The sequence below is a fragment of the Pipistrellus hanaki genome, assembly GCF_964339955.1.
Source record: "Pipistrellus hanaki genome assembly, chromosome: 7".
Classification (NCBI taxonomy): domain Eukaryota; kingdom Metazoa; phylum Chordata; class Mammalia; order Chiroptera; family Vespertilionidae; genus Pipistrellus; species Pipistrellus hanaki.
This window is the reverse complement of record NC_140509.1, coordinates 4,775,144-4,802,520: the sequence shown is the minus strand read 5'-3', so window position 1 is coordinate 4,802,520 and position 27,377 is coordinate 4,775,144. Positions and strand designations below refer to the sequence as shown.

At 56.7% G+C, this 27,377-nt stretch overlaps 2 protein-coding genes across 6 annotated transcripts in view; both read left to right on the top strand.

Annotated features, from left to right (window-relative positions):
• The window catches only part of LOC311626185 (DLA class II histocompatibility antigen, DR-1 beta chain-like), a gene marked incomplete at its 5' end in the record, with an annotated part of 58,545 nt that extends 48,590 nt beyond the window's left edge, over positions 1-9,955 (top strand). For 3 of the 4 annotated variants that reach the window (XM_084891234.1, XM_084891232.1, XM_084891233.1), the window contains 4 exons: positions 4,463-4,744; positions 5,386-5,496; positions 5,924-5,947; positions 6,987-7,216. In XM_084891234.1, coding sequence (XP_084747360.1) covers positions 4,463-4,744; positions 5,386-5,496; positions 5,924-5,947; positions 6,987-7,003 — 434 coding nt within the window. In that variant the 3' untranslated portion in view covers positions 7,004-7,216. Of the gene's footprint in view, positions 1-4,462; positions 4,745-5,385; positions 5,497-5,923; positions 5,948-6,219; positions 7,217-9,378 lie in introns of those variants that run through there. The other variant, XM_084891235.1, reaches the window with a different exon arrangement.
• Positions 9,956-19,062: 9,107 nt separating this feature from the next.
• Positions 19,063-27,377, top strand: MLN (motilin). 2 transcript variants are annotated; one of them, XM_084891290.1, is made up of 5 exons: positions 19,063-19,105; positions 21,259-21,394; positions 23,598-23,714; positions 26,501-26,590; positions 27,237-27,377. In XM_084891290.1, exons 2-5 carry the CDS (start codon positions 21,278-21,280, stop codon positions 27,279-27,281), a joined length of 369 nt encoding a protein of 122 aa, XP_084747416.1. In that variant the 5' UTR covers positions 19,063-19,105; positions 21,259-21,277; the 3' UTR covers positions 27,282-27,377. The 2 variants fall into 2 exon arrangements, with proteins under 2 accessions (XP_084747416.1, XP_084747417.1); XM_084891291.1 differs by having other exon boundaries at positions 19,071-19,105; positions 21,262-21,394; positions 27,237-27,327.

The following is a 27,377-nucleotide window of genomic DNA, read 5'->3' as shown; positions in this document are numbered from 1 at the left end:
GATTTATTATACAATTTCAGAGGAATTGTATAAGGAGAAAAATATACTGACCTTCTTTAAGATCTTCTGATTTTCCTTATCAGTCCTTTCTATGGACTCTTCAGAGTAATATAACTGTCCTCAAATGACAAGGGGAAATTCAAAATGTGTCTGTATTTAAGTAGACAATTATAGCTGTCCTTGTAGTAAGGTTACCCCTATTTGACTTGTCCTTAAAATTCCATATGATCTCTGGGAGGGGTCCATGCCCTCTGAGAATGGACAAAGGGAGCTTTTTTGCTTTACAGGGTCTCATATGTCACAGGACCTCATGGGGTCTATAATTCCTGTAACAAAGGGCTGGTACTCATTACCTCCTTCTGTTCCAAACAGGCCTTCCCCGGTTCCTAAAGTTGAGGTTTTTGCCATACCTGACATGGGCATGGTCACACAAGCCTGCAAGACAGTATATAGGCTGCCAACTGTCTTTCAATAGAGACCAAAACCAGATGGGAATTTTCCTTGCCCATTTGGGCACCTGCCCTTTAGGAAACTGCATTCAAATCTATAAGGTTAATGCAATATTATTAACACAATAAAGTATAATATTGGCACTGTGGCCATCTTAGGTAGCCAAATTTTCTGCTACCATATATGACACATGGTAGGGCTATATAAATATCTTAGGGAGGTGATTAAAGTCTATTCTTAACTTTCCCACACAAAGCAAAATTGTCCTTGTCTTTCTGGAGACATGTCCATGAAGACGCAGGCATTATCTAAGTCTATTATACAGTTTCTGCAGGCCACTGTCAGGGCTGTGCATGGTGGCCAGTTCTTTCTATCCACAATCACAGCCTGTCTAATTTCCCTAAAATTTATTCTGGCACAGGAGAAAGTTGTTTTGCTATAAACAGGAAGCTTAACCCTATATAACTGGGCTTGGACATCTGCCTAGAAACCCATAATCTGTAAGTTTAATATGAGGCCTTAGGTCCTTCTCCCAATAGGGTCTCTGCCATCTCTCAGTCAGACTCCTCCTCTCTTGGAGATTCTCAAAGTCCCGAAGGCTCCCAGTCCAGGGAAAGTGCCTTTTCTTTGCTCTTTGACTTTAAGCTTCCACTCTACAATAGCCAGAGGTGTAGCTAGACACTTCTATGGCAGTGGCTTGGGTGTTGGGCCCCCTTGCCTTCCTGCCAGTCCCCTTCGTGAGTCCCAGCCCCAGGCCAAAAGGACTCTGCCAAGGGAATGACTGGAAGGGGATCTCAGCCCCTCCTCTTCCAGCAGCAACAGGTACTGAACCCTCTCAGTACATTTGCAAACAGGGAGCTTTCAGTAGCTCTATCTGCTGCTTTCACAAATCCGGGCCACTGCAGGCAGCTCAGGCATCCAGTCGCCCTTACCCCCTTCTTTCATCTGGCACTTGGGGGATGAGTCTGCCTAGCAACCAGTTTTAAATCACCAGGGCAGCTAGAAGTTCTGATAAGACACCTAGGCCAGCAGAGCAGTCTGAAGCCAGTAAAAATAAACAAAACCCTATCTCTCCCAGATTCATAATTAGCTGCTGACATCCCCCTCCCTTTCTCTGCATTAACCATTTACTCTGTCCTTAGCAGGGGAAATTAGGCAACTGGTCTGAGATCCTGTATAACCAGGTTTTTTACATTTAAGGATATTTTTTTTCTCATTCAAAACTGTAATTGTTGGTTTTCCTCATAGATTTTTACTCTAAGCCCCTAGACTCCTAGAGGATCTTAAATCCACCTCCCTTGCCACTCTTGAGTTCTCCGACCACCCCCTGCCCACCCTGTCCCGTCCCCCAGACCAGTTAGTTGTCTCCCTTTCCGATTGTGAGTCAGAGGAAGACAATTTCTACAGGGGGCGAAATAGGAACAGTGGGAGTTTCAGAGCAAACTACAGACTGCCGCTGTAGTAGTCCTCCCTTTCGAAGGCTGAGTGTTGACCTGTGGAAAAATGACTGTTAGTCAACCTGGAAAGATAGGGAGGAGGAAGATAAGGGTGTGTAGGGAGATTTCTTGCCAGCTGAAAGAATGGATGGCCTCCTGAAAGAAAAGATCTTTAATCCAGTTACAGAAGCTATTAGAATTGGGGGTCCATAGATAGTTAATAATAACTTCAGCCTTAGTTCCACGTTGGACTGTGATGTCACAGGCAGGGACAGGGCCTGTAAATCTCTCCGCCTTGTGGAGGTGTAAATCCCTGAAAGTCTCTGATGACCAAAAGAGATAACAAAGCCATAAATAAAAGTTCTTCGTTCCTTGAAATGTCACAAATTTATACCTTTAAATTAACCTTAGGACTTCAAAATTCCAATTTAATATAGCAAATTTACAAATCAGAGCAAACGAAACCCTTACTTATACAAAATTAGAGACATTTTTATTAGCTAAATGGGCTGGTTCCCTCCACTGTGATACAGAGCAAACATCTCTGAGAAAAATAACTCAGCAGCGCTGCTTAAGACGTTTGCAGACTATCACAACAAGTCCGCCCTATCTTTTACAATTTAAACAACAGAAAGAGATAACAAATACTCCCATGTGTATAGCCGGACAGCACAAAGTAACTTTCACTTCACACAGACCATTTAATGAACAGATAATTATGTCAAGACAGACAAACATCCATACTCACACTCTCAGTAGACTAGCCCGGACTGGAGCTGAGCATACACACACAACAATGCCCAACTCCCCAGATGGGTGTGGGGCACTCCTGGCATCCATGCCCCAGAACAGAATTCTTGACCAACGTCTTGGTGAGAAACTACCGGAGGAGTTAAGACTGCGTCCAGTCCCACTTCTCGGTAACGGATTGGCTAGTCCCACACAAACACACAGCAGAGTGAACTCATAATTCCTTCATTCTCCTCCAGAGTCCCACATTTATATACTAGCTAGTCCGAGTTTTTTACTTCTACCAAACCTTTACCCAGAGTGTAAACAGTCACCTGATTCCTCACTCCTGATTAATTTGCCTGAGGAAGCCATATGGCCTCCGGGGAGGTGATCAAGTTCCCCCCTCCACTCACTTGGAGTGGACTGAACTGATGGGGCCCCTACCTTACAGATTCTGTCGACAGGTCCAGAGGTGTCCGTCCACTCTCTCCACATACTGGCCAGGTCCTGGGCTGAGGTCTGGGAGTGCCCGGAGTCCTCCGGTTCAATTCAACTAAATCTGCAGAGCAGTACCTCCCGGAGGTGTGTCCGGCTCCGCCGAGCCCCCCAAACCTGGCCCATTCAACAGAGGCCAAAAGGCCAAGCAAGTTATTCTCCGTCAGGGAACCAATAAATGTTACAGAAAACACAAGAAGAACAAAGCAACACTTAGAGAGATGGAATTACATTTATTACACGTGAGTCCACAGGAAAATGTATCTCAAATTCTGGGCCCCAACATGCAGGAATTCTCCCTATTTATATGATTTTACCTTCTTTGTCTCCCCAATATGGAGTGTTTCTGCCACCCTTTTGCAAGTTCTTAAAGAGCTGTGTGTACTGGGGCCTTGAGACCTCAACAGAAGCCTGGCCTGGCTCCAGCACTGATGAGCTTGTCTGGGGAAGGTTAAATCTACAGAAGCCAAATAGCAGGGTTAAAATTTCAAACAGCAGTTTTCATACAAGATGGATGCTTCAGTCTCAGGCAGGAAGCACACATATTAATGAGTCCCAGCCCCTGCCCTGAGCTCAAACATCAACTTGAAAAGAGACAATTATAAAGGGACAGGAATCCCAATAACAGACCGGCTTCTGTGAGGAGGAGCGGGTGGCTCAGTGAGCGTCACTATAAGTGGTACAATGAGGGATGCCTGCTCCTGCCTCTCCCTCAGGACCCAGCCCCGGAGCTGGGGAAACCCCCTCTTCCTGCTCCAGGGGGACCATCTCTGTGTTCCAGGGGTGACCGCATTCCCAGGACTCCACACCCTGAGTCCCATCGTCCCCAAGCCGGGGCCCAGCTTCTCCCTCTGCTCTCCTCACATTCTCTCTCCACATGTAATAAACAGGGACACAGAGTGAGGGCTGCTTTCCGGCCGCCGTTGTACATATGTTAGCCCATTGGTCCTCATGTGTCCCTAAGCGGTGAGTTCGTATGATCACCCCTTGTGGGTGAGAAGATGAGCAGAGGGGATCTCCCAGGATCACCAGGAAGAGGCAGAGCCCGGATGTGCCCCAGGCAGCGCTGCTCCAGAACCACACTTTAACGCACACACCTGTGAACACTTCCATTCAGCAATGAGGAGCTGTTTCAAGTGAAAACTCCCCAGGTTTTCTCAGCGTCTCTCCCATCCAGGGCCCGGGCTGGAGGCAGAGACTCAAGGCCCATGGCACTGCCTCCTGTGGGGCCACAGGGAAATTTCAGGGGGGCCTGCCTGGGCCTGGGACTGGGACCAGAGATGAGACTGAAGAGCAGCACTCAGGGGCTGCCTGTCTGCTCACGTCTCCCTCCGCCTCCTCTGTCCCAGCTGCGCCCACAGTGACCGTGTCCCCTGCAAAGACCCAGCGCCTGCAGCACCACCTCCTCCTGGTCTGCTCCGTGAACGGCTTCTACCCGGGCCACATTGAGGTCCGTTGGCTGCGGGACGGCCGGGAAGAGCAGGCCGGCGTGGTGTCCACGGGCCTGATCCGGAACGGGGACTGGACCTTCCAGATGCTGGTGATGCTGGAAACAGTGCCCCGGAGCGGGGAGGTCTACACCTGCCAAGTGGAGCACCCCAGCAGCACCAGCCCCATCAGCATGGAATGGAGTGAGACGCCTTCTGACCTCCCCGCCCACCCCCTCCCCACAGGGGCCTTTGCTTGTCCCTGATGCCAGGGTCCCTCTCCACACAGCCCGTTTTCCTTTGCTGGGGTCTCTCTCTCAGCACAGGCCACAAGGCAGCCCCGCGATCACTCTGTGGACACCCATAGCTCTGGGAGCGCCATTCCTGCCCTGCTTTCCATTTCCACCCTCTCCCGTCATGGTGCCCCTTGGCCCTGGCACCGACCCCTGTGGGCTGGGAAGGTGCTTCTGCCTGCGCTGAGCTGCCCACTGTGTTTGGGAGAAGGTGTGTCCTCCACAGCATGGGGACCCTCCTGTCCGGGAGAGCCCCGTCTGCTCTGCGCATGCGGCTCTGTCACCCGGGCCAAGTACCGAGGGTCACCGGGCCCGGGCCCCACAGCCCTCAGAGGCCGAAGCAGAGGCCTTGGGTCGGGAGTGAGGGCATCTGAGGCCAGTGCCTGGGCCTTGACCTGCTCAGTGTGACCTCAGTCTCTTTCCCTGAAACGGCTATTCTTCTGCTTCCTCTAGGACAACCCTCCCAGCCCTTCCTCCCCCAGCCCTCCCCCAGGGTCTCCAGTAGAGAAGGTGTTTTGGGCTAAACCCACTGAAACCAGCCTCTCCTCCCAGGGGCCCAGTCCGGATCCACACGGAGCAAGGTGCTGAGTGGGGCCGGGGGCTTCGTGCTGGGGCTGCTCTTCCTTGGGGCGGGGCTGCTCATCTCCTTCAGGGCCCGGAAAGGTAAGGAGCCGCTGGCAACAAGGCCCCAGAGGGTGGGGGACGGGGCTTTGCTGGGTGAGCTCTGGGGTGGCACCGCCCCAGAGGCCTCTCTCTCCCTGTGGGTGTCCCGTGTCCTGGAAACGCAGACTCACTAGCCCCCGGTTCTCAGGGTGGAGACATGAGGAGCCAGGCCTGTGGGCTAGAGACGGGTTCACACGCAGGGGCTTTGGGTGCAGATCCTGGGGCACATGGAGGAGCAGGCCCTGCGGTCACTGAGGACTCTGGATGTGAGGGCTTCGGGCCCCTGCTCTGGGCTCTGCTCTGGGCTCTGCTCTGGTGTCTGCAGTGGGGGAGCTGCTAGAGAAGCTCAGGTGGCCTGGGCGGGGACCCTGTGTTTGGGTCACACTTACCTTCCTATGTTTAAGCAGCATCTTCCTTCTCTTCCCAGGACACTCTGGACTTCAGCCCACAGGTAAGGCTCTTTAATCCTCTCTTAGGGCCCCATTGGCTTTCCCTAGAACAGAAGGTGCGGGGGAGGAGCCAGGGGACAGAGGGGGAGCCTGGGGTGGCTCTGGCCCCACCCACACGGCAGAGCCTCCTCCTGCTGGTGAGAGGCAGCTCTAGAGCAGCTCTGCCTCCTGTGGCCTCAGATCCTTCTTCTCACTTGGGAGCCACAGCAGGAGGCCTGGGAGGGCAGCGCCCCTGCTGGCTGGGCCTGGGAACTGCACTGTCTTCTGTCTGCAGGGCTCCTGAACTGAGGCGGCCATGGTGACAGGGTCAGAAAAGACCCTTCTCTCTGGCCCCTTCTCCGCCTGAAGAGGTTTCCTGCTGGGCTCTCACTCCACAAGGAGAGCTGCCTGGGCTCGGGCTGGTCCTGGCTCCTGACCCCGCAGCTGCTCCTCCCTGCTGGTTCCTCCTGGCCCTGGACCTGGAGGCCCAGTGTTGGCTGCAGAGCCTCAGCTCCATCCTCCCCGTCCCTTCGTGTTCAACCCTCGCTGTCTGCTGCCCACATCTACACTAATAAAGGGGTAATATTATAATTAGACCATGTGACTGTACATCTTCCAAACGTCCAACTTTCTTCTGGACAAAGCTATGGTGGTGGAACCAGAGGCAGAGGTAGTTATGGGTGATCAGGTTGGCAGAGTAGGGCAGTTGAGGCCCATCAGGCTGGTAGTGGAGGGCAGTTGGGGACCATCAGGCAGGGGAGAGGTTAGGCAGCAATCAGGCTAGGAGGCAGCAAGCAGTTAGGAGCTTGATTGTGAGAGGGATCTCTGCCCTCTGATTGCCTGTTTAGGCCCCATCCCTGTGGATTCCCAGATTGGAGAGGGTTCCGGTCAGGTTGAGGACACCCTTTCCTCTTGCACAAATTTTGTGCACCAGGATTCTATATGTATAAAAGCCTAGATGACCATTGCAACTGAATGATCCTTATGACATGCATTGAACCCCAGGACGCAGACACTCAATTCTGGAGCTGCCCCCTGGTGGTTAGTGTGCTTCCACAGCAGGAGTGCTGCTCAGTTGACAGACCAAGCCCAGCAGCCCACCAGCCTGGCAATAGCCACTCCCTCCCTCAGTCGTCCTACAGGTCCAATCTCCAAAAATGGGCCAGGCACCAACAGAGCAGTGCCACCAGCATGATTTCGACAGTGCCACCGGCCTCCTAGAAGTCCCCACAGTGCCACCAGCCTCAGGCACAGTGGCTGCTTCCCCATCCTAGATGCTCCACAAGAAAGTAAAGATAGGAGAAACCAAGATGGCAGCATAGGGTAGACACCCGAATGCAGCCTACCACAACAAATTTGAATTTAGAACTGAAAACAGGGTAAACATTGCCCTGAAACACTGAACGGCTGGCTGAGAGGAGGCTCTGCCATCTGGGAAGGAGAGAGAAGGCACGCTGAGCTTCAGGAACTGTGAAGGTGCGGTGAACTGCATGTGCGCGAAAAGGTAGCCACCAGACTTCGCTGCTGGCTGGCTTGCAGAGTGCAGAGAGGGTAGGCCAAATTAGCTGCTTGCTTACTCCTAATGCGCTGCTGGCTTTCTGGTTCGGGAGGAAAATAGAAGCACCCTATTGCTCTGATAAACAGCCCCAGACAGGGAGAGGCCAAACTGTCAGGCAGTGGGCAGAGATCTCTGGAGGTGTGGGAAGCCAGCGGCCATTACTGTGGGACTCAGAAACCAGACCCTCATAGGGAGGGGCTGACCAAAGTTTGTCTGCACCACCCCAAGACTCCGCCCCATCCAAGCAGAGCACAGAGGCCCTTCCAGTAGCTAGCTTTCTCATTCACCGCAAATAGGACTCTCCTAGGGAGGAACAGACAGGAGTCCAATGCTTGTCTGCGCCTATACCAAAGAGGTGTGCTCGCCTGCAACCAATCTTGCAGGATTCAACAAAGCTTGTCTGTGCCACCCCGAGACTCCACCCGTTTAAGCAGAATACAGAAACCCTCCTAGCTGAGACACTTCTGATTCTAATAGCCATTGGCTTGGAGATCAGCACTTCCCAATGATACCAACAACAAGCAAGTCTTAACAACAAGACTGCACATCCAGCCCACAAAGGGCTACACCAAGACTGTCCACCTCAGGGAACTGGGAGGCTGACCCACTGAATCATATAGGACACCTTAGCACACAAAGCCACCCTACCAACTCAGGGAAGCTGTGAAAATGCCGAGACAGAGAAACAGATCACAAACAAAAGAAATGGAGGACAAAAAGCGACTGGATATAGAGTTCAAAATCACGCTTATAAGATTTTTCAAAAATTTCCTAGAAAAGGCCAATAAAATAAATGAGACCTATGAGGATATGAAAAGGGATCAACTAGAAATAAAAAATACATTATCTGAAATAAAAAATATATATATATTATACAGAGTCCTAAAAACAGAATGGAAGATCATAAGAATCAAGTCAAAGATTTGGAACACAAAGAGCCAGAGGACACTCCTCCACAGAAGCAAGAAGATAAGAGAACCCAGAAAGTTGAAGATAGTGTAAGAAACCTCTGGGACAATTTCAAACGAACCAACATCAGAATTATGGGAGTCCCAGAAGAAGAGAGAAAACAAAATACCGAGAACATACTGAAAAAAATAGTGACAGAAAACTTCCCCAATCTGGGGAAATAGACTTACAAGTCCAGGAAGCGCACAGAACCCCAAACAAAAGGAATCCAAAGACTAACACACCAAGACACATCATAATTAAAATCCCAAGAGCAAAAGAGAATATTGAAAGCAGCAAGAGAAAAGCAGGAACTTACCTATAAAGGCGCACCTATACGATTGTCAGCTGATTTCTCAACAGAAACCATGCAGGCCAGACAGGAATAGCAAGAAATATTCAAGGTGATGAATAGCAAGAACCTACAGCCAAAGATAATCTCTCCACCAAAGCTATCACTCAGAATCGAAGGCCAGATAGAGAACTTCACAAATAAAAAAAAAAAAAAAGCTAAAGGAGTTCATCACTGCTAAACCAGAATTATATGAATTGCTGAAGGGGGTTCTTTAGGAAAAGGAAGAAGATAAAGATAAAAATTATGATCAACAAATACGTAACTATCAACAAGTGAAACTAAAAGCCAATGGAATTAAAAAACCTGATGAACAATATTAATGGGTGAATATAATAGAATCAGAGGTATGGAAGGGGAGTGGACTGATGATTCTCGGGGAAAAGGGGAGAGGGGGTGCGGGAAGAGACTGAACATAAACTGTGCACCTATGGATGAGGACAATGGGGGATGTGGAAAGGGCAGAGGGTGGGGTGGGAACCTGGTGGAGGAGAGCAATTGGGGTGGGGGGGGGCGGGGGGAGAGGAATATTTGTAATAACCTGAACAATAAATATTTATTTCTAAAAAAAAAAAAAAGAAAGAAAGAAAAGAAAGAAAAGATATAAAGCAGCCACCAGTTGGCTTCTGACAACTGGTGTGAACGTCAGTGGGATAGATCCAGATCCCGGGCGGCAAGGGCATCCCACCACCTGCTCAGAGGGCCAGTCGTGTCCAAGCCCCCCATCACTCCCCTGATGACCCATGCACCAATCCATGCACCGGACCTCTAGTTTCTTTAGAAAGTTTTCCTCAATTAAATATAGAGTAAACATAATCTGCCTCACAGGGCTTTAAAAACAGGAAGTTGAAAGAAAAGGTTTCTTAGTCCCTTCCTTCTTTTCACGAGTTTTCCATCCTGTAATTGGCCTGGTTCCTGAGCCAGGAGAGAGCCTGCAATGGACTGAACATGGTGGTCTCCCACGTCGGTGCTTCTCAAAGACCAGCCCACAGCTTCCTTTCCCCAGGGATACAGAGAGGAGACAGCAAGTGTAAGAACCGCAGGCCAGCCCAGCTGCTGTGGTCAGGGGTTGAGTGTCAACTTATGAACCAGGAGGTCACTGTTCAATTCCAGGTCAGGGCATATGCCGAGGTTTCAGGCTTGATCCCCAGTGGAAGGCGTAGAGAAAGCAGCTGATCAATGGTTCTCTCTCATCATTGATGTTTCTCTCTCTCTCCTACTCCTTTCCTCTCTGAACTCATTACAGCCAGAGAGAGCCTGACTGAGGGTTTGAGACTCAAGGAAGGAGCAGTTGGTCAAGCCAGTACAGTGCCATATCACAGCCAAATGAGAGAGAATCTGGCCCCTCTGGCTTCTCACTCTCTGCCCCAAAAGAGACACAGGTGGATGCTGGATGCCAAAGCAGGATATGTTTCCATGGGGGCCTTTAGGTGCTACTTGGTCCAGCTCCTGCTTCCTCCTCCTCATCCCCAGCTCATTCGCACATGCCTCACCCTACCCCACCCCCCTCACCCCCAGTTCACTCCACACCAGGCAGTTCCTAGAACATGGCCAAGCTCTGGCCTGTCCTTACTATCTCTGTCAAGGATGCCCCTCGAAGAGGAACGGTGTCCTTTGCCCCAGCAGCCCACAGGCCTCTTAGCTGCTCCCCTTTCCCTGCTGAAGGGATGGGAGGGGTGACTGGTAGGTGCCCAGGTCTCAGCCTGGGCAGCCCGGGTCCTGGGCTGCTCCCACAGGGAGCACCAAGCCCAGCATCTTCCAGGGCACTTCCCCAGAGGCAGGCTCTCCATCCTCAGCAGACCACAATCCTGTCTCCCTGTGTCCCTTCTCCCACACGCACCTCCTTCATTGCCACCAGCTACAAATTTTCAGTTGAAAACATGAAAGACAGGTGCTTGTCTTTGGCTTTTTTCTTATAAGAAGAAAAAACAATGAAGAGACAAACCCTAGGAAATCAAGTGTGTGTGTGTGTATATGGGGGGGGAGGGGGACGGGCGGGAGTAGCAGGCCATTGCTGTTAACTCAGCAAATTGAAATGCCAGGGATGAATGTGGGCCTGCAGGCAGAGCCTGTCACTCCGCACTCCGACAGTGACAGTGCGCGATGGCGAGGGGGCGCAGACAGCACCTCCATTCCTGAGTCCACCACTCCCGGGCACTCCCTGGCCCTGGGCTCTCCTGTCTCCCCTCAATTTAGACAGTAGGGGTGGGGGGCAGAGGCGGGGGCGGGCTCTCTTACCTCTGCCCCTCCCCCACGAATTGCACTTAGGTCCCTCCTCCCCACCATCACGGAGGAGAGTGCTCCCTAGTGGAGCTGGGCGCTGAGATGCACACACAGTTGGTCTCTCCCTCCCCTTCCCGGCACACAGCTCCTTCCCTCGAGTTCCTAAGTGAGGAGAGCAAGGGGAGCACCCTTTGGGGCAATATTTAGTCTTTTGTCCTTGGCTCTGGAAACAACTCCAGAGTCACAGGGTGAACAGAACTGTCTGTTTTCACAGCAAGCTCCTTTCTGCCCCACTTGAGTTTACGTTAACGAGGTGGCTGTTGGAAAGCACCTAAGGGTGGGCTGGTTGCCAGGAAAACCAAACACTTGATGGGAAGGATGGAACTTCCAGCCCCTCCACCTCCCAGGGAGGGGAGAAGGGCCAGAAATTGAGTTCAACCACCAAAGGCAAATGATTTGATCCATCACATCTCTGTCATGAGCCTGCATTTAAAAAAAAGAAGAAGAAGAAGAAGAAGAAAGAAAAGTCAGAGTTCAAAGGGCTTCTGGGTGGGGAACGCACCCACACACCTGGAGGTGGTGCACCCCTACTCCATGGAGACAGAAGCTCCTGGGCTCTCAACCCTTGCAGCCCCCACCTTAGCACCCCTGCACCTGGCTGCTCCTCCGTTCCCTCTATCCTACTCCTCCCCGTAAACCGGTTACCCTAAGTGCATGCCTCTCAGGGCTCTGAGCCGCTCTCACTAACTAATCAAGCCCGGGGAGGGGGTTGTGGGAACCTCCCCGTACAGCCCGCCAGTCAGAAGCACTTGTGATTAGCGTCTAACGTTGGGGAAGGGGAGAGCCTATGCGGCAGAGCCCTTAGCTGTGGGATCTGACGCTACCTCCAGGGAGAGAGTGTCAAGATTGCGTTAAATTGTAGGACATCAGCTGGTGTTGCGGAATTGCTTGGTGGTGTGGGGGAAGCATGCCTGTGCTGAGGTGGCCTCAGCAAGAGACTGTGGCCTCCGGGGACTCTATGAGTCACCCCTTTTGTTACTGGACAGAGGACCTGGCCCTGAGCAGGTCTGCTGGGCCAACAGGTAGTGTGCGGGTTCTTGATGTCATGCAGGAAAGATTTCACAACTCGGGTCCAGGTGACTGAGAGTGCTCCAAAGCCGAGGACAGTGAAACAGGAGGAGCTTGGCATAGAGGAAGCCACAGGAGAGCCTAGGCAGAGCTGCCCTGGCTCTCTGGGAGTTCAGAGAAAAGGGGGCCTTGGGGACAGGTCAGGCAGTTAGCCTGGGACGAGCTGCCACTGCCCATTGCTCCCCTGATTGCAAGTCTCACTGGGTCCTTCAGAGTTTAGGAGTTGTGTGTCTGGGGGATGGGTGGGGAGATGGAGGGTTGGGCCTGCTCCCAGGAGGAAGGGAGAGGGCATGCTGGGCTTTCCCTCTCTCTTGCAGGCTGGAATCTTAGGGGAGGTCTCAGGGAGGATTTCAGCAGAATATTCATCGCTTTTCCAGGTGTGCCCTTCAGGGCTGTGATCTCTACTGATTGGTCAGTGCCAGGGCAGGGGACCCTTGGTCATTGCAGCTGGTACTGGCATTGCCCACCAGGGTTTGCTGCTTTTCTGGGCCTGGAGCTGAAATACAACTGAGGCCCAGAAGTTATCTCTAGGGCGGTGACTTTCTGCATCTGCTATGAATTGCTCTGCCAGTTTGTTCAGGTCTCAGTTTCCCCATTTCCACTTGCCAAGGAATTTTCCTGGCTTCTTACTTTTCTGCCTCCGTCTCAGGGCCAGAACCTCCTAGATGTGGAGTCTCCATCCTCTGACCTCTGTACCGGGAAAGGCTAGCCTTCCAGGGGGCGGGCTACTTTCCTGTTTCCAGGACACCAACATGCACCCCTGGTCACTAACTATGGCTGTGGTCTACGAGGCACAGGAAGGTTTCAAGCAGACCAAGTCCTCAGGGAAAGGAAGAAAGAAAGAGGTGCCTGGCGTCTGGGGAGAGGGGCCTGCCAGATCAGCTCTTTGAGACTAGGCTTTGAGGGGGGTGGGCAAGGGAACAAAGGATATTTGGAGACCAGAAAGCAGAAAGGCAGCCAGTGAGATGTAGCCAGTCTGGGGAGGGAGGACACAGGGACCCTTCCCTGGCACTAAGCTGGGCCCAGGCCTAAAGGGCTCACACAGGACCTGGGCTGGAGCCTGTGAGGGGAGGGAAAGGCCTGCTGCATCCCCCCTCCCCCCCAGCAGTTAGCACTGAACCCGGACTGTCTAACCCTAATGGACATCTCACCCCACACAGCACCTGCCCATCAGGCCTGCGGGAGCCTGGCCTCTCTAGGAGCTGTGCGTCTTTCAGGACAAAGTGGAGTCTTCTCTGTGGCTCAGTGCTGACTGTCATCGTGGGTTTTGAGGAAAACTGATGGCAGGGCAAATTGGACCCCTCCCCTCCTGTGGGCATGTCAAGGCCAGAGGCTGTGGGAAGGCGGGCTGGGCGTGGTGCTGGCTGGCTCTGCATTTCAGGCTCCTCTCCCTTGAGAGCTAATAGCCGGCCTCACCCACAGCAGGGAAGCTCGGGGAAGCCAGCCCACCCCTCTCCATCCTCCCAAATCCTCTTCTCTGAGCTCCCTGCTGGGCCACCCAACCCCCTCGCCACTGAGTGCCCTTGAATGAGGGGAAGTCATTCCAGCGGCAGGAGAGGGCTTGCTGGCCTTAAGGGAAAGGACATTTGTTTAAATTATTCAGTCCTCCCAGTTCCAAATCGGAGCCTGGGAGTCAGCACCACGGACAGCGCCGTGGCCCCAAGCAATGCTGAAGAATAGGGAGGAACCTCACTAGGCCTAGGGACCCCCACTCTTGAGCCCTAAGGCCTGCCCTTTCCCTGCAGCTTGAAGGGATTGTATCAGGAGTGTCACCGCTGGGCCAGTGCCTGGTGATCAACCATTCTCAGTGCCCTGCATGGGAAGGCAATTAAAGCAAGAATTAAAAAGCCATAGCATCACTTCAACTCCATGTGACTGGCCTGACGTGTGTCCTCTGCCTCTACGGAGGGTGGAGGGGGCGTGGGGGGAGCCAGGGCAAAGGGACGGGGCAAGAAGGAAAGAGGAAGGATGGAAAGGGAGCCGGGGGCATGAGAATGCAGGTTTCTGAGGCTTGCACGCCTTCCCAGCACATAGCCAAAGTCGGCTCACCTCCCTATCACACCACCCAGAATCCCCCCTGATGGCTCTGGTCTAAGGAAGCTCCCTCCTCTGGAGTCTCCAGAGCTACCAACACCTCACCAGCGGGTGGGCAGCGTTGCATCCGTCTCCACCAGAGCAAGTGCCCCAGCGATGGGCTGTGCTGTCACCAGGGCCCACCCCCACCCCCAGTGCCTGGTGCAGAGCACCACTGAGTGAGTGACCGCTAACTACTCTTTGACTGGTTCTTTGGCTGAAGCTCTTAACATAGTCTCTTCCCCCCCCCCCCCCGCTTGCTCTCCCCTTTCCACCCTACCGCTGGGCAAGACCATCCCTAAGTGAGAGTCACAAAGCTCAGCATCCTCGGGAGCCTGTTTACACAGAGCACCATACACACACACACACACACACACACACACACACTGACTCAGTGTCTAAAGAGCTCATGCACATTCCTTCATGGAAAAGCTCTGGATTGGCTTCTAGCTTCTGAGAGAGCCAGAGAATTCTCATCTACTGGAATGGTGTTAACACTTTTCACATCCACAAAGCCCTCCTCCGTCCCAGTGGCAGCCTTGGTGGGCTTGGAAGTGAGGGGCACTCGGCTCCTTTCATTCCCCACCTCCTGGTGGAGCCCTCACCAGGATTCAAGTTTGATTGGAGCTGTTCTAGCAACTTCTGCCTCTGCCCTTGGGAGTTACGCGTGTCTGTTTTAAATAACCCCGCCCCCCTCTTTCTTCACTCCTTTTTACAAAGAACAGCTGCAAATCTCCTCTAAGGACAGCCTTCTTTGGGTGGAATTCAGTTCTGACAGCCAGACGTTCATGAGACAGGCCCCGGGGCGGATCATGATTGCATGAATCAGCTGTGGGTTGGCTCTTGCCCGACACCTGGGGTGTTCTCTCGGCATCCTGCAGTGCTTTTGGCTGCAGTGTCCCAAAACTTGGTTGCTCTTTTAAGAAAACTTTGAGTCTCAGGGGTGGGAAAGGAAGACGGAGAAGAGGGCTGGGTGCTGTGGGAGAGGGCGTGTGTGCTCTAACACCGTCTTCACAGCTGCCCAGAGCTCCCCCTCTTGCTTTATTTAATTTTTTAATATATTTTTTATTTGTTTCAGAGAGGAAGGGAGAGGGAGAGAGAGACAGAAACATCAATGATGAGAGAGCCTCATCAATAGGCTGCCTGCTGCATGCCTCCTACTGGGGATCGAGCCCACAACCCAGATACGTGCCCTGACCAGGAATCGAACCATGACTTCCGGGTTCATAGGTTGAAGCTCAAACACTGACCATGCTGGCCGGGTCCTGTTCCTTGTTTTAGATGTGGGTGAGCATAGCCAAGGTTTGCCACTACCCACACTGCTCTCTCCCAATGCGTCTTGCCCATGTCCCCGGTCCCCAGGTATGAACACAGCTGTGCCTCTGGTTTACCCTACCATCCCGACTGAGCTTGGAGGAGCTGACAATGGCGCCCACGAGAGACCAGGGGAGCTGGCCAATGGCGACATGAGAGACCAGAGGAGCTGGCCAATGGCGACATGAGAGACCAGAGGAGCTGGCCAATGGCGCCCACGAGAGACCAGAGGAGCTGGCCAATGGCGCCCACGAGAGACCGCAGGGTCCAGGCCTGAGGAGCATGCTCACTGTGGTGGCGGATGGGTCTCTGCTCAGCCGGACACCAATGAAGGGCTGGAGCCAGGCATGGCCCCTGAGCACCAGACCTGAACAGCAAAGGCCCCTAGACTCCTAGCGAACTCTCCTCCTCCAGCACCCCAAGCTCAACCAGACCCCCGAGCCACCCAGCCCAGCCCCGGCCAGAGGAAACAGAATCCCCCTTCTTTCCGCCTTCGCCTCCAGAGAGGGCTGGTGCACAGGAGGCCTGGGTGACCACCACTGTTGTCAGCGGCAGAGGCTGCTAGAGGCTCGCTGCTCCCATTAGCAGCCGCGGGCAGCCCCCCAAATCCAGACGCAGTCAGCCCAGCAACGTGGGGGAGGTGCCTCGATGCAATGGAAGAGAAAGGGTTTGGCCAGCGGGCTCCCCTCCCCGGCCCTGCCCTGGATGGGGCTGACCTCTGAACCACTTTGCTCCCAGCCTCACAGAGTAAAACCTAGATCAAGACTTCTCTGCTTCTTCCCACAAAAGCAGACTTCCCTCAGCCACAGACTTCCGCAGGGGCTTACCAAGCCGCCCTGTCCTCGCTCCTCCTGTCCCGGGATCGGGGAGCTGGGAGCTGCCTGCCCGGAAGGTGAGGAGAGAAGAGAGGCTCTGGCGTGGGAGGGGCCCGCTTCCTCTATAATGAATGTGTCGCTTTGGAAGCCATCTGCTTTCTCTCCGCTCTCATCTATCATCTCCATCGGACACAAAAGCAAACATTTAAAATGCAGTAAAAGGAGCCCGCGTGCCACAGAAGGAGCAGAAAAACAAGTCCTGCTGAAGGCCCGCCGCGGACCCAGCTCCGCGCCCGCCGCGCCGTCCCTGGAGAGAGAGCCATGCAGCCTCCGCGTTTTATAGCAGCGGCTGTGTGACAAGCCCCATAAATAGAAAGGGAACCCAGGAGCGAGTAGGTGACGGGGACGTTTCTGGGCGTCTGTCAACCACCGGGAAAGCACTGACCGGGCGTCGGCAGGAGAGCTGCCAAGAAACTCAGCCACGTCCCCCGTCCCGCGCTCTGTCCACAGTCCGCGAGGCGAGCAAAAAGGAAGCACTTTACCGGATTGTTCGGGGTCCAGGCGTGGCAAGCACGGCCGGACGCCACAGGAGGTGGGAGAGCAGGAATGTCACTCCGAGCAGCAGGTGTAAACAGACAGCAGCTCCGATCCTCGGGATGAGCTCTGGAGGGCTCCCACATGCCCTGCTCCGGGGCCGGGGCCAGGGGGCTCGGCAGTGTCTGCTGAACCCCACTTCTCAACAAGCCACTTGTGCGCTCTGAAAACAGACCCAGAGCCAAAGGAGACGAATAAAAATACCCCTCAGGTCCCCAACGCCCTGTCCCCCGGGCCAGGGCACGCTGTCTGAAACACCTCGGGACTTGGCTTGCCCCAGTTTCAGATGCCGTCACCAGTGTTTCTGCTCCTGAGCCCAGCCCCGGCCCCAGCTCTGTGGGGGACATCGGGGACCCCAAACCTGAGCATAGCACGGCCCTCCCCCCGCCCTGCTGCCTGCGCTCCACCAGCAAAGCTCATTCCATTCTTACCCGCCCTCTGGGCAGTAAGCCTTTCCCTTCTCCTTTCACTGGGCGTCGGCAGGAGACGTCCAGTGAAAGGAGAAGGGAGCTACGGAGCCCCCAGCCTTCCTTGACTCTGGTCTTGGCCTGCTGCTTGATCAGGGCCTGGCCTCCATCTGCAGTCCTCCTGGTGCAGACTGGACCCTCCAAGCCTAAGGACTTGCAAGAACAACAGTGTTTGTTCCGCTGCTCAGCTCAGACGCGTCGGCTCAGGCACCTTGCCCGGACGGCTCAGGGAAGAGGGCAGGTTTGCAGAATTCGTACCAGGCCGTGCGCTCACGCAGCAAACACTCAGCGGCAAAAAGCAAGGCCGATCCTGAAGCCAGACTCTGAGTTGGAATAATGGCCCTGCGTGGTAAGAGCTGTGTGACCGTAGGCCAGTCCTTTCACCTCAGCTTTCCCACCTGTAAAATGGGACAAAAGCCACCCCTGGCCTCGTAGGGGAGTGAGATTTTTAAAGCTGGTGTCTGTCACGTCTGCCTGTCATTTTCACTTCTGGGGCACCACCACACACTGTCCAGTCAGAGGCAGCACTTTGTCTATAAGGTCCACGTCACAAACATTTCCAGCTCTGTGGGCTGGAATCGAACTCCTCCGAGACAGTTTTGCCCCAGTGGGCGGGAGTTCTGACCTGCGTTGGTGGGCACAGCGACTGGCCTTGCTGACCCGGGAGGGGTGAGAGGTGGTCTGGCCGGGCTGGAACCTTTGCCCCTTTCAGAGGGGAAAGCCAGGGCAGACAGACGGGCTGAGGCAGAGGCTCCTGGACAAGCCGCCCACCTGCATGTTTGGTTCCTGAGGGACCCACACGCAGACCCCAGAGTGACTCTCTAACCCGCACGGTCCTGTGACACCCCACACTGCCATCCTCTGCAGCTGGTGTGGCCACTCCCTCCCTCTGCCCACCTGGCCACGTCCAGCCCCGACCCTTGTACAAAAAGACCCGTGGTGCCGTCATAGAGGAGCGAATTAATTGTGCCTCGGTGTCCTTATCTGTACACTGGGGGGCACGAGAGCACCCCTCGTGGGCTCTGAGTTTAATGAGCTCTCACACGGCAGCACTCCCCGAGCAGCAGCCTGTCCCACTGCAGAGTGCCCTCGCCTCTCCGCCTCGGCCTGTAAGTTCCCGTTGGAATCACACAGGGACCACACATGTCCTGGGGGTGCCTCCCATCCAGGCTAGACGGTAACCCTCCTGCCCCGACGCCACGGCGACCGGGCTCCCGAGCCTCTGGCGCTCGGGCTGGTCTGGACTGTCCTTTTCTTTCCATTCGAGGACTGAAACGCCGCCGCCCACCCTAGCCCTTTCTCCGAGTGGGGCTTCAGGGAAGACCCCACAGAGACTCGGGTTGGTCAGCAGGGCTGGCCTGGTGGCCTCACTGGGAGGGACCGCAGAGAAAGGGCTTCCGTAGAACGACCCTCAGTGGGCGCAGAGGCCCGCGGGCGCAGGACAGTGCCGTCTGGCGGGGCTGCCCTCCACCAGACCTTGGCCGCGGCCCGCCGAGGGGGCCTCCGGGAAAGCCCCAGCCAGGCGTGGCGGCTGCCGCTGTTTCCACGAGCTCCAAGAATCCAGGCTCCCCACCCAGCACCCCCAAAGGTGTGGCCAAAGGTCCATGCTCTCCAAGGGGAGACTGGGGGTATATAAAGGCCGGTCAGGCCAGGCGGACACAGAGGACAAGCAGTCACTCCGCCAGGCCCACGCTGACCACGCTCAGGCCGTGAGTAGCCATGGAAGGGGGTGGGGGGAAGCCCCGGGTAGCCCCGTCAGCTCCTGTGTCCCTCTCTGCCTTCCCTACTTAGCTGGGTCCAACTGAGCGCCCCGAGCTGCTCTCAGGGGGCAGGTTAAAGGCGCGCAGATAAGGAGAAGCAGAGCTGCCCTGAGCATGGGGGCCGGAGGGGGCAGGTGGGTGCAATTCCTGGCAGCAGAGGCTGTTTGGGGTCAGTGGTGCCATCGACTGCGGCCAGAAAGCCAGCCAGAGCTCAGCAGGGCCCAGGGCCCACGTGGCATGGAAGCAGCGTTGCCCTGGACATCCAGGGGAAAGGCGGGTCCCCGGGGTTCCTAGCCTGGCCTCCTCTGGAGGTCCGGGGGGCGGGAGGGGAGGGCGGGAGGCGGTGCACCCGTCCCTCCGGTGCTGGATGGGAAGTCAGCCCTCGGGCAGCGGGGAGCTCAGAGCTCGCTCCCTGCGGTGAGTGTAGGGGGCATGCCCATGTCCGCTGCCGGTTGGATAAAAAAAATGAGCAGCGATTGGATTCTGTCTTTTTATTTCAAGTTTTTGTGGATTAATGCCAACACAGAATGAGGGTCTGGGGCGTCTCCCAGGAGGAAATGGACGGGCATCACAAGGCACAGGCGTCTCCTCTGGGAGGGGCCGGGAAGGATAGGAGCGAGGGAGGAGCCGCGATTCAGGGCTCCCCACCCCCACTGGCCTCTGTCCCCTCAGGTCCTGCAAGAGAGGGGTCTTCAGAGGCTGGGCCCTCCCCGCCCTCGCCCTCAGGAACCTGTTGGCACCTGGCCTGGAGGCTTTGGTGTCTGGGTGCCGGGGTGTTCTTGATTGTGGAGTTTAAACAGGATGAGGAGAGAGAGTAGGATGGGCACCAGGGTAGCAAGAAGCGGAGGGAGCGTCTGCGGGGCACAGGGGCCTCAGGACGGAGAGAGAGGTCCTGGCAGAGGGGCCGGACACAGCCTGGGCAGGTTCTCTCCAGGAAAGAGACAGGGCGGGACCCGGGAGGAATGAGAGGCCGGCTCAGGCAGGACTCTCCTGTACAGCAGACCTCCCTCCCCCACCCCACCCCCTGCTCATTAGCTGAAACCCCTTCCTTCCTGGGAGCCGGCAGCCCACCCAGCATAGGAAGGCTGGTACCAGCAGTCCAGTAGGCAGCAGGCCTGGCGAGGCCCCTCTCTGCTTTCTGTGGCAGAGGCAACATGCGGGGGGGCGGGGGGGGGGTGTGTGTAACTGGGGAACACACCCACCTCAGAAGGCCAGGCTCCAGCCCCACTGCCCGTGAATAGTTCTTCCACCCACCCCCCACGTCCCCTCCCTCCTCAGAGCACACCTGCTCCCAGTGGGCATGAGGATCACATGGGAGGGGCTAGGAAGGAATCACCCAGGCTAGCACCCAGCAGACCACACCCTCCTCCCCGGGGCCCTCCCTGCCCGGCCCTGCCCCCACCCAGTGGCTGAACCCTATCTCAGTCTCTGTGCTCCTGGTCACCACGCCCACTGCTCCCTGCCAGGTCTCTGCAGCCCACCCTCCTGCCCGCACCCCAGACAAAGCCACTTCCTGAGACGTGAGAGGGGACCCAGGCCTCCCTCGCACGCATGGACGCCAAAGTGTGGGGTGGCCGCTTGCAGGGGGGGCTGCCCCTATTGTTTAACAGGCAGCTCGTCCTCGGAGCCACGGGCTGGTTCCACCCCAGCTCCTGGCGCTGCCTCCACTGGGCAGAGAGCTCAGTGCTTTTCCCTCTAGCCGCGGAGCAGAGCTGGGCATCTGGGCCTGGGCCCATCCTGCCAACATCCCCATCGGCTCAGGGACAGGACAGGCCCCCCAGGTCTGGGGTATGGCTCTGCTGGTATCCAGGGGGTTTTCTCTGAGACACGGGGTCCCTCCCACACCGGGAGCCGCTGGGACCCCAGCAGGCTCACCTGTAACAAGGAGAAGGGCCCACGGGGGTGATTCTGCCCTGGTGCATGGTGGGGGCCAGGAGGCCTCCCGGTGTGTGGTCAGCTCTCAAGGCTCTGGGGCAGAGAGGGCCTGAGCTCACCTGGCCAAGCCCCACGCCAGGCCACGCCACAGAGGCTCAGGGTCACACAGCCCAGGCGGGGCCCGGACCAGGGCTCCCGTGCCAATGCAGCCCCCATCTCTGCCCCAGCAGTGGCAGCAGCTCCAGGATGGTGTCCCACAAGGCCCTGGCGGCCCTGCTGCTGGTTCACGTCGCCGCTCTGCTGGCCTCCCAGACGGAAGCCTTCGTTCCCATCTTCACCTACAGCGAGTTCCAGAAGATGCAGGTAAGGGCCCGCGGCCCACCACCAGTGCCCACAGCCCACCGCCCACTGCCACAGCGAGTGCCCACTGCCCACTGCCCATCACCAGTGCCCACCACCAGTGCCCACCGCTCACTGCCCACCACCAGTGCCCACCACCAGTGCCCACCGCCAGTGCCCACCGCCAGTGCCCACTGCCTGTGGCCCCGGTGACACAGCCCTGCTCGCACTGAAGAGGTGTTAGGTCTAGAGTCAACCTGCATTTGACCAGCTCTGCCAGGGACACTGGACGGCATGGGGGCGGGCCAGGCTCCAGCGCTGCCCTGGCCTCACTCCTCTAGGCCACTCGGTGCGGGGGACTCTCCCCACCCGGCCACCCACCCTCCCGAGGAGCCTCCAGTTGCCACGTCAGTGCACATCGCTGAGCATGTGGGCGAGAGGCCCACGCACAGGGGCGTACGGGGAAGTCCAAGGCTCCGCCTTCAAGAGCCGGCCTGGGAGCCCAGACACACCCGTGGGGACTCACTCGCCTGCTAACTGCCCGGTCGCTGCCTGTCCTAAGTGCTGACTGGGAGGGGAGGCACTGCGCTGGCACCTGGGAAGCCCCGGGGAGGTGAGACTGAGCTGGGAGAGCAGGAGGGAGCCCGGGGGGCAAACGTCTGGCAGCGGCCCAGCCTCCTTCTCTGCAGAGCCCAGGCGGACACCAGCCGCAGGACAGCTGGGCCGCAGGACTGCCGCCCGGGGACTTTATTTATTTTTTAAATATATTTTTATTAATTTCAGAGAGGAAGGAAGAGGGAGAGTGAGAAGCACCAATGATGAAAGAGAATCATTGATCGGCTGCCTCCTGCACGCCCCACACTGCAAGCTGGGCATGTGCCCTGACCTCCTGGGTCATAGGTCGACGCTCAACCACTGAGCCAAGCCGGCAGGGCCTGGTGACTTACTTTAGACACAGGGGTTCTGAGTGCCATGCAACACTGATTTCTCTCCACCCGAGGAGATGAAGAAATGGAACTGGCACGTCCCACCCGTCTGAGGCCAGGCTCCGCGAGGGACAAACACCCCAGTCAGTTCTCTGTTCCCTCGGAGGTCGCGTGGCCGGGGGTCGGCTTCTGTATCTGCACCCTCGTCCCAAGCAGGCATCCACAACCCCTGAGCAGAGGCTCTTGCAGAGCCACGGCTGGACCCAGACCCCTCCTCCCGGGATACACCTCCCTCATCCCCGCTCCCTCTCCAGAAAAGACCACCGCGGTTCCAGAACTGCTGGAGAGGGCAAGCCCAAGCTGAACCCCAGGAGTGCCGTTAAGCAGCCAGAGTGGGGTCTGGTCTGCACTGAGTGGCCAGATTATTATGATCTCTGAATGCATAAAAATCTGGCCACTCAGTGTGTGTATGTAAATATATATATTTTAGAGGCCCGGTGCATGAATTTGTGCATGGGTGGGATCCGACCAGCCTGGCCAGGGCGAGGGGATATGGGCAGTTGGATGAAATGCCTGCTGGGGACAATTTGCATATTAGCCTCTTATTATATAGGATATTCACTGAGTGGCCAGATTATTATGGGTCCAGAGATCATCATCATCTGGCCACTCAGGGTAAGTGCTCGGGCCTGGCCAGCAGGGTGCCAGGCGAGGTAGGGGCTGGGCAGAAAGAGTCAAGCTCAGTAGAACATAAACTAGCAAAACGGCAACCACAGGACACTGCGTGAGCCTGCGCTGCGGTCTTGCTCCCTGCAATTGCCCGGCTCCGGGGTGTGTATGGAGAAGCTGCAGCTCCCTCCTCCATAATTCATCTCCCTGTCTCACCTCTTATAAATCCCCTCCCCGGGACTCCAGCTTCTGGCCCTCTGGCGCCCTACAGGCGAGGCTGTCTTGCCACCTCTTTTATAGGTTCTCTGCTAAGAAAAACACATTTTTACACTTAATATGCATGAAGGGCAGCCATTATTTTCAGCTTTTTAACTTAATTAACAGTAACAATCTGGGTGCGATGTTTGAACTTCAAAGGACCAGATTCCTCTGCAAGTTGACTTGTTGGTGGGCAACTGGAGGGCCAGTCTTGGGCCACTGGTGTCTGCGACTCCGTGCAGGAGGCACGGAGAAGGGGGCTTGTGGCCTGAGGGGAGCTGGGGCCATTTGGCACCCTGGGCAGAAGCAGGCGAGGGCCATCTGGGCAAGGAGAGGGAGGGCGGGCTTTGTGCCATGCTGTGCTCTGCCCCTAGGAAAAGGAGCGGAACAGGGAGCAAAAGAAATCACTAGGCGAACAGCAGAGGCCTGAAGAGGTGGGTCCTCTGGACGCCGCGGAGCTCACGGAGGAGGAAGACAGCCAAGTTATCAAGGTGAGTGGACCGGCGGCCGGTCGGTGCAGAGACACCTGGCAGGGTTCCCCTGGCCAGCCACCGAAGGCGCCGGGCTCAGCGTGAGCCCCATCCTGGGAGCAGGCAGGCACGAGCCGACTTGGGGCAGTGTACTATTTCAGGCACTGAGTAGAGTGGCAGAGAGTGGGAGTGGGGTTTGGACCGGCAGTCAGGGGAGGCCTCTCAGAGGGGGTGGCATTCCTTTTGCAGCCTGGATGGTGAGGAGCCTCCATAAGAGCTAGAGCAAGGGCTTCCCAGCCGAAGGAACAGGGAGGGCGCGGCCCTGCACACCTGGCAGGTGTGAGTCCTGGAGCAGGTGCCCTGAGAGGCGTCAGGGCTGCAGAGCCTGCTGGGCCAGGCCATCAGGATCCCAAGCTGGGACTTGGCCGGACCTGACTCTGGGCAGCACAAAGGAAGGCAGGAGACTGCCAGGGGGAGCTGCAGCCCCCAGGCGGGAGAGAGATGATCCGGAAACGGCTCCTGTGAAGACCCGGCCCAGGACGTCAGCACTAAGTTAGGATGCCCAGACCGTCCCGCCAGTGAGCCTGGTTTCACGCCCATGTATTCCGGCCTCGAAACTGCCGAGCCCTCTGTGTGTGTGAGCGGTTCTGGGCCCTGGAGATAGAGCAGTAAGCAAAAGGGACATGTCGGCTGCCCTCCTGGTGCCCTCACTCCCGTGGGGGCCAGAAACAGATGCCAGGATGGGCAACATTCCTCGAGGAGGATAAGAAGCCTGTGCAGCAAGGCAGGGAGCGACAAGTGCTACAGAGAAACAAAGCAGAAGGGGTGGCTGCCATTTTAAATGGGGCGATCAGAGCAGGCTTCATGATTGGGTGGTATTAGTGCACAGACTTGAAGAGAAGGAAGGAGCGAACCAAAGGAATATTTGGGGGAAGAGATTCCAGGAAGAAGGAAGAGCCATGCAAAGGCCCTGGGGCAGGAGTGGTGCATCGGGGAACAGCGAGGAGGCAGGCGTGGCTGCTGCAGCTGGGGGCAGGGGAGGCAGTGGGAGATGAGGCGGAAGTGGACGTCATGGGCCATTGTTTGTACTTGGCCTTCACTCTGCGGACTGGGAGCCCTGGGGCCTTTGAGCAGAGGAGGGACGTGATGTACGCTGAGAGCGGGCTAACGGGGCAAAGGCGGAACGAGGGGGACCACTGAGGAGGCCGCAGAACCCGAGAGAGAGGCTCAGCCTGGGTGGTGGTGGTGGAGGCAGAGCAAAGGGTCAGACTCTGGAAATATTTGGGAGGTAGAAGCCCACGGGACTTGCTGAAAGAACGGATATGGGATGCGGAAAGGGGAAAAGATAAAACGCTTTTTGGCCGGGACACCCGAAGGATGGAGTTGCCACCCCGAGACGTGAAGCCTGTGGTTGGCTGCAGGGGGACAAGAGGAAGTCGGGTCAGAGGGACTGTAAACTGTGAGCCGCTGCGGGCATCTGGGTGGGGACATGCAGGCAGGTGGGTAAGTAAGCCGCCCCTCAGGAGAGGCCAGGGCTGCAGACGATTAGATGGAATTCAGGCCGGGACAGGGCGAGGCTTGACCGGGCGCAGGCAGCTGCAGAAGGAGGGGCCCCAGGACTGAGCGAGAGGCACTTCCCTGGGAGGCGCCTGGGAGGGTGGAGATAAATGAGGGCCTTGCCAAGGTCTCCCAGGGTCAGGGTAGAACGAGCTGGACTCCATGCCTCCCGCCTCCCCCTGGACACTGGCTGCCCCAAACAGTGAGCTCCAGAGGCTGTGGCCCCCATATGGGGCTCCTGGGCTCTGAGGAGGGTAAGGGAGCGAGTCCTTCCGTTCGCGAAGGGGGCTGGCTCGGAGCTGCCCTCTTCGGAGCACCAGGGGCAGATCAGGGCGCCCACTGAGGTTTCCACAGCACGTGCTACATTCGATGGAACATTGGGGCGGCTCTGGTGGGCGGGGCACCTCCCGTCCCTGTCCATCTCCCTGGAACCCTGATAGGCCGGCCGGGGGCCTATGCATCGTTCGGCCCAGCCTCTCCATGTCACAGGAGGAAACTGAGCCAGGGGGCGGCATAGGCCAGGCCTATGAGCCCCACCCTGAGCCCCACACAGGCCGCCCAAGGGGGCCCTTCAGCATCGGAGCCCATTCCCAGCCCGAGGGAGCCGTGGGAGGTGCGGAGCTGGTTTGGCAGCAAGACCAGTGAACAAGGAAGCTCTGGAGGTGGCAGCGAGATGAGTCTGCCACAACCACCTCCAGACAGGCCCCTAGGGGCCCTCCATGTCCCCACAGCGCCAGGGCAGCAGCGCCTGGAGGGCACTGACACTGACCCTGGAGACAGGCCCTCGGGGTTCCCATTTTATTCCTCGACACTTAGTACCTGTGTGGCCTCAAGCAAGTTATTCAACCTCTTTGTCCTCAGTTTCCTCATCTGCACAATGGGGGCACTAATAGTCTCTTAGTAATAATATTCTGGAGGACTTAGGGTGACATATCCTCAGGAGAGGGGGGAGAAGAGTGTCCCCCCCATGGAAAGCCAGGGGGTCCTGCCAGCCCCCCCTCCTGTGCCAGCTTCTCAGGAGGAGGGTGAGCCTCCTCCCAGAAGGTCTGAGGGACTTCCAGGATCCAGCCCCCAGGTTAGACCTCGGGTGGGAGGTTTGGGGGGGCAGAGTTCCCAGCAGGCTCAGAAGCCCAGGGGACCCCAGAGGATGGGCAGGGTGGGGCCGAGCGGCGGGGCTCCCGCAGGGCACCAGGCGTCCTCAGCACTCCCCCTCTCCGCCTCTCCCTCCGTTAACTCTGCCTATTTCACAGCTCACTGCTCCGGTGGAAATTGGAATGAGGATGAACTCCAGGCAGCTGGGAGAGTACCCGCAGTGGAAGGGCTGCTGCCCGCCCAGAGCGGTAAGGGCGGCGTCACTGGCACCGCAGTTGGGCCCGCCTCTGCCCACCCACGTTAGCGTTCCAGGAGCGAGCGGTCTGAGCAGGGTTTGAGGACAGTGATTGCTTTTCCTGCTTGCACACCAGAACGAGCTGTTTTCTCCGCCAGCTCTCCTGTTGTGGAGCAGGCGGCCTGATGGCTGCGGCGCCCAGGAGCCCAGTCCCAGCCAGGGCACCTCCCTCCATGGCTCAGGCCTGCGTCCCATACACTTTCCTGGTGACAACTCACCAGCCCTCCCCAGCTTCAAACCCCACTGAGCCACTGGTTACCCTTAAGAAAGCAGAGCAGCCTGGCCCCGAGCCGGCACTGCTTCCTCGTTCTGCAAATCGCAGTCCTGAGCCCCACTTGGCCTTGCCCAGCTCAGATCGCCCGAATTACTAGGGCAGAGCTAGGTCTCCAATTCCTTCTCACTGTCCCCAGGAGAGCGAAGGGCAGCGAGGGACTGGGAGGCTAAATGACTTGCCACAGGCTACAGAGACAGAGCGGGTAGAGGTGGGGCTGGCAGAGCTGGCCAAACCTGGGGGGAGGTTGGGGAGCTTTAGAAGGTGGTTTCATAAGCTCCTAGGGGACCTGCTGCCACTACTCAGCTGCAAACCTTTATTTCTCCAGCAGCGGAGTGCCCGCCGCGCTGCTCCCGGGAGAGCTGGCCGCTGAGCGCCTCCACGGAGGTCTGCGTGGCCCGCGGCTGGGTTTGGAAGGCACCGGCTCCCCAGCAAATCCTCTGCAGCAAATAAAGCATGAAACATACAG

Excerpts from the sequence above, each read along its gene's own strand:
- MLN (XM_084891290.1), top strand. The coding sequence starts at position 21,278 with ATGGTGTCCCACAAGGCCCTGGCGGCCCTGCTGCTGGTTCACGTCGCC. Across the intron at positions 21,395-23,597 it reads GCGAGTTCCAGAAGATGCAG|GAAAAGGAGCGGAACAGGGA; the intron begins GTAAGGGCCCGC and ends CTCTGCCCCTAG. Across the intron at positions 23,715-26,500 it reads AAGACAGCCAAGTTATCAAG|CTCACTGCTCCGGTGGAAAT; the intron begins GTGAGTGGACCG and ends CCTATTTCACAG.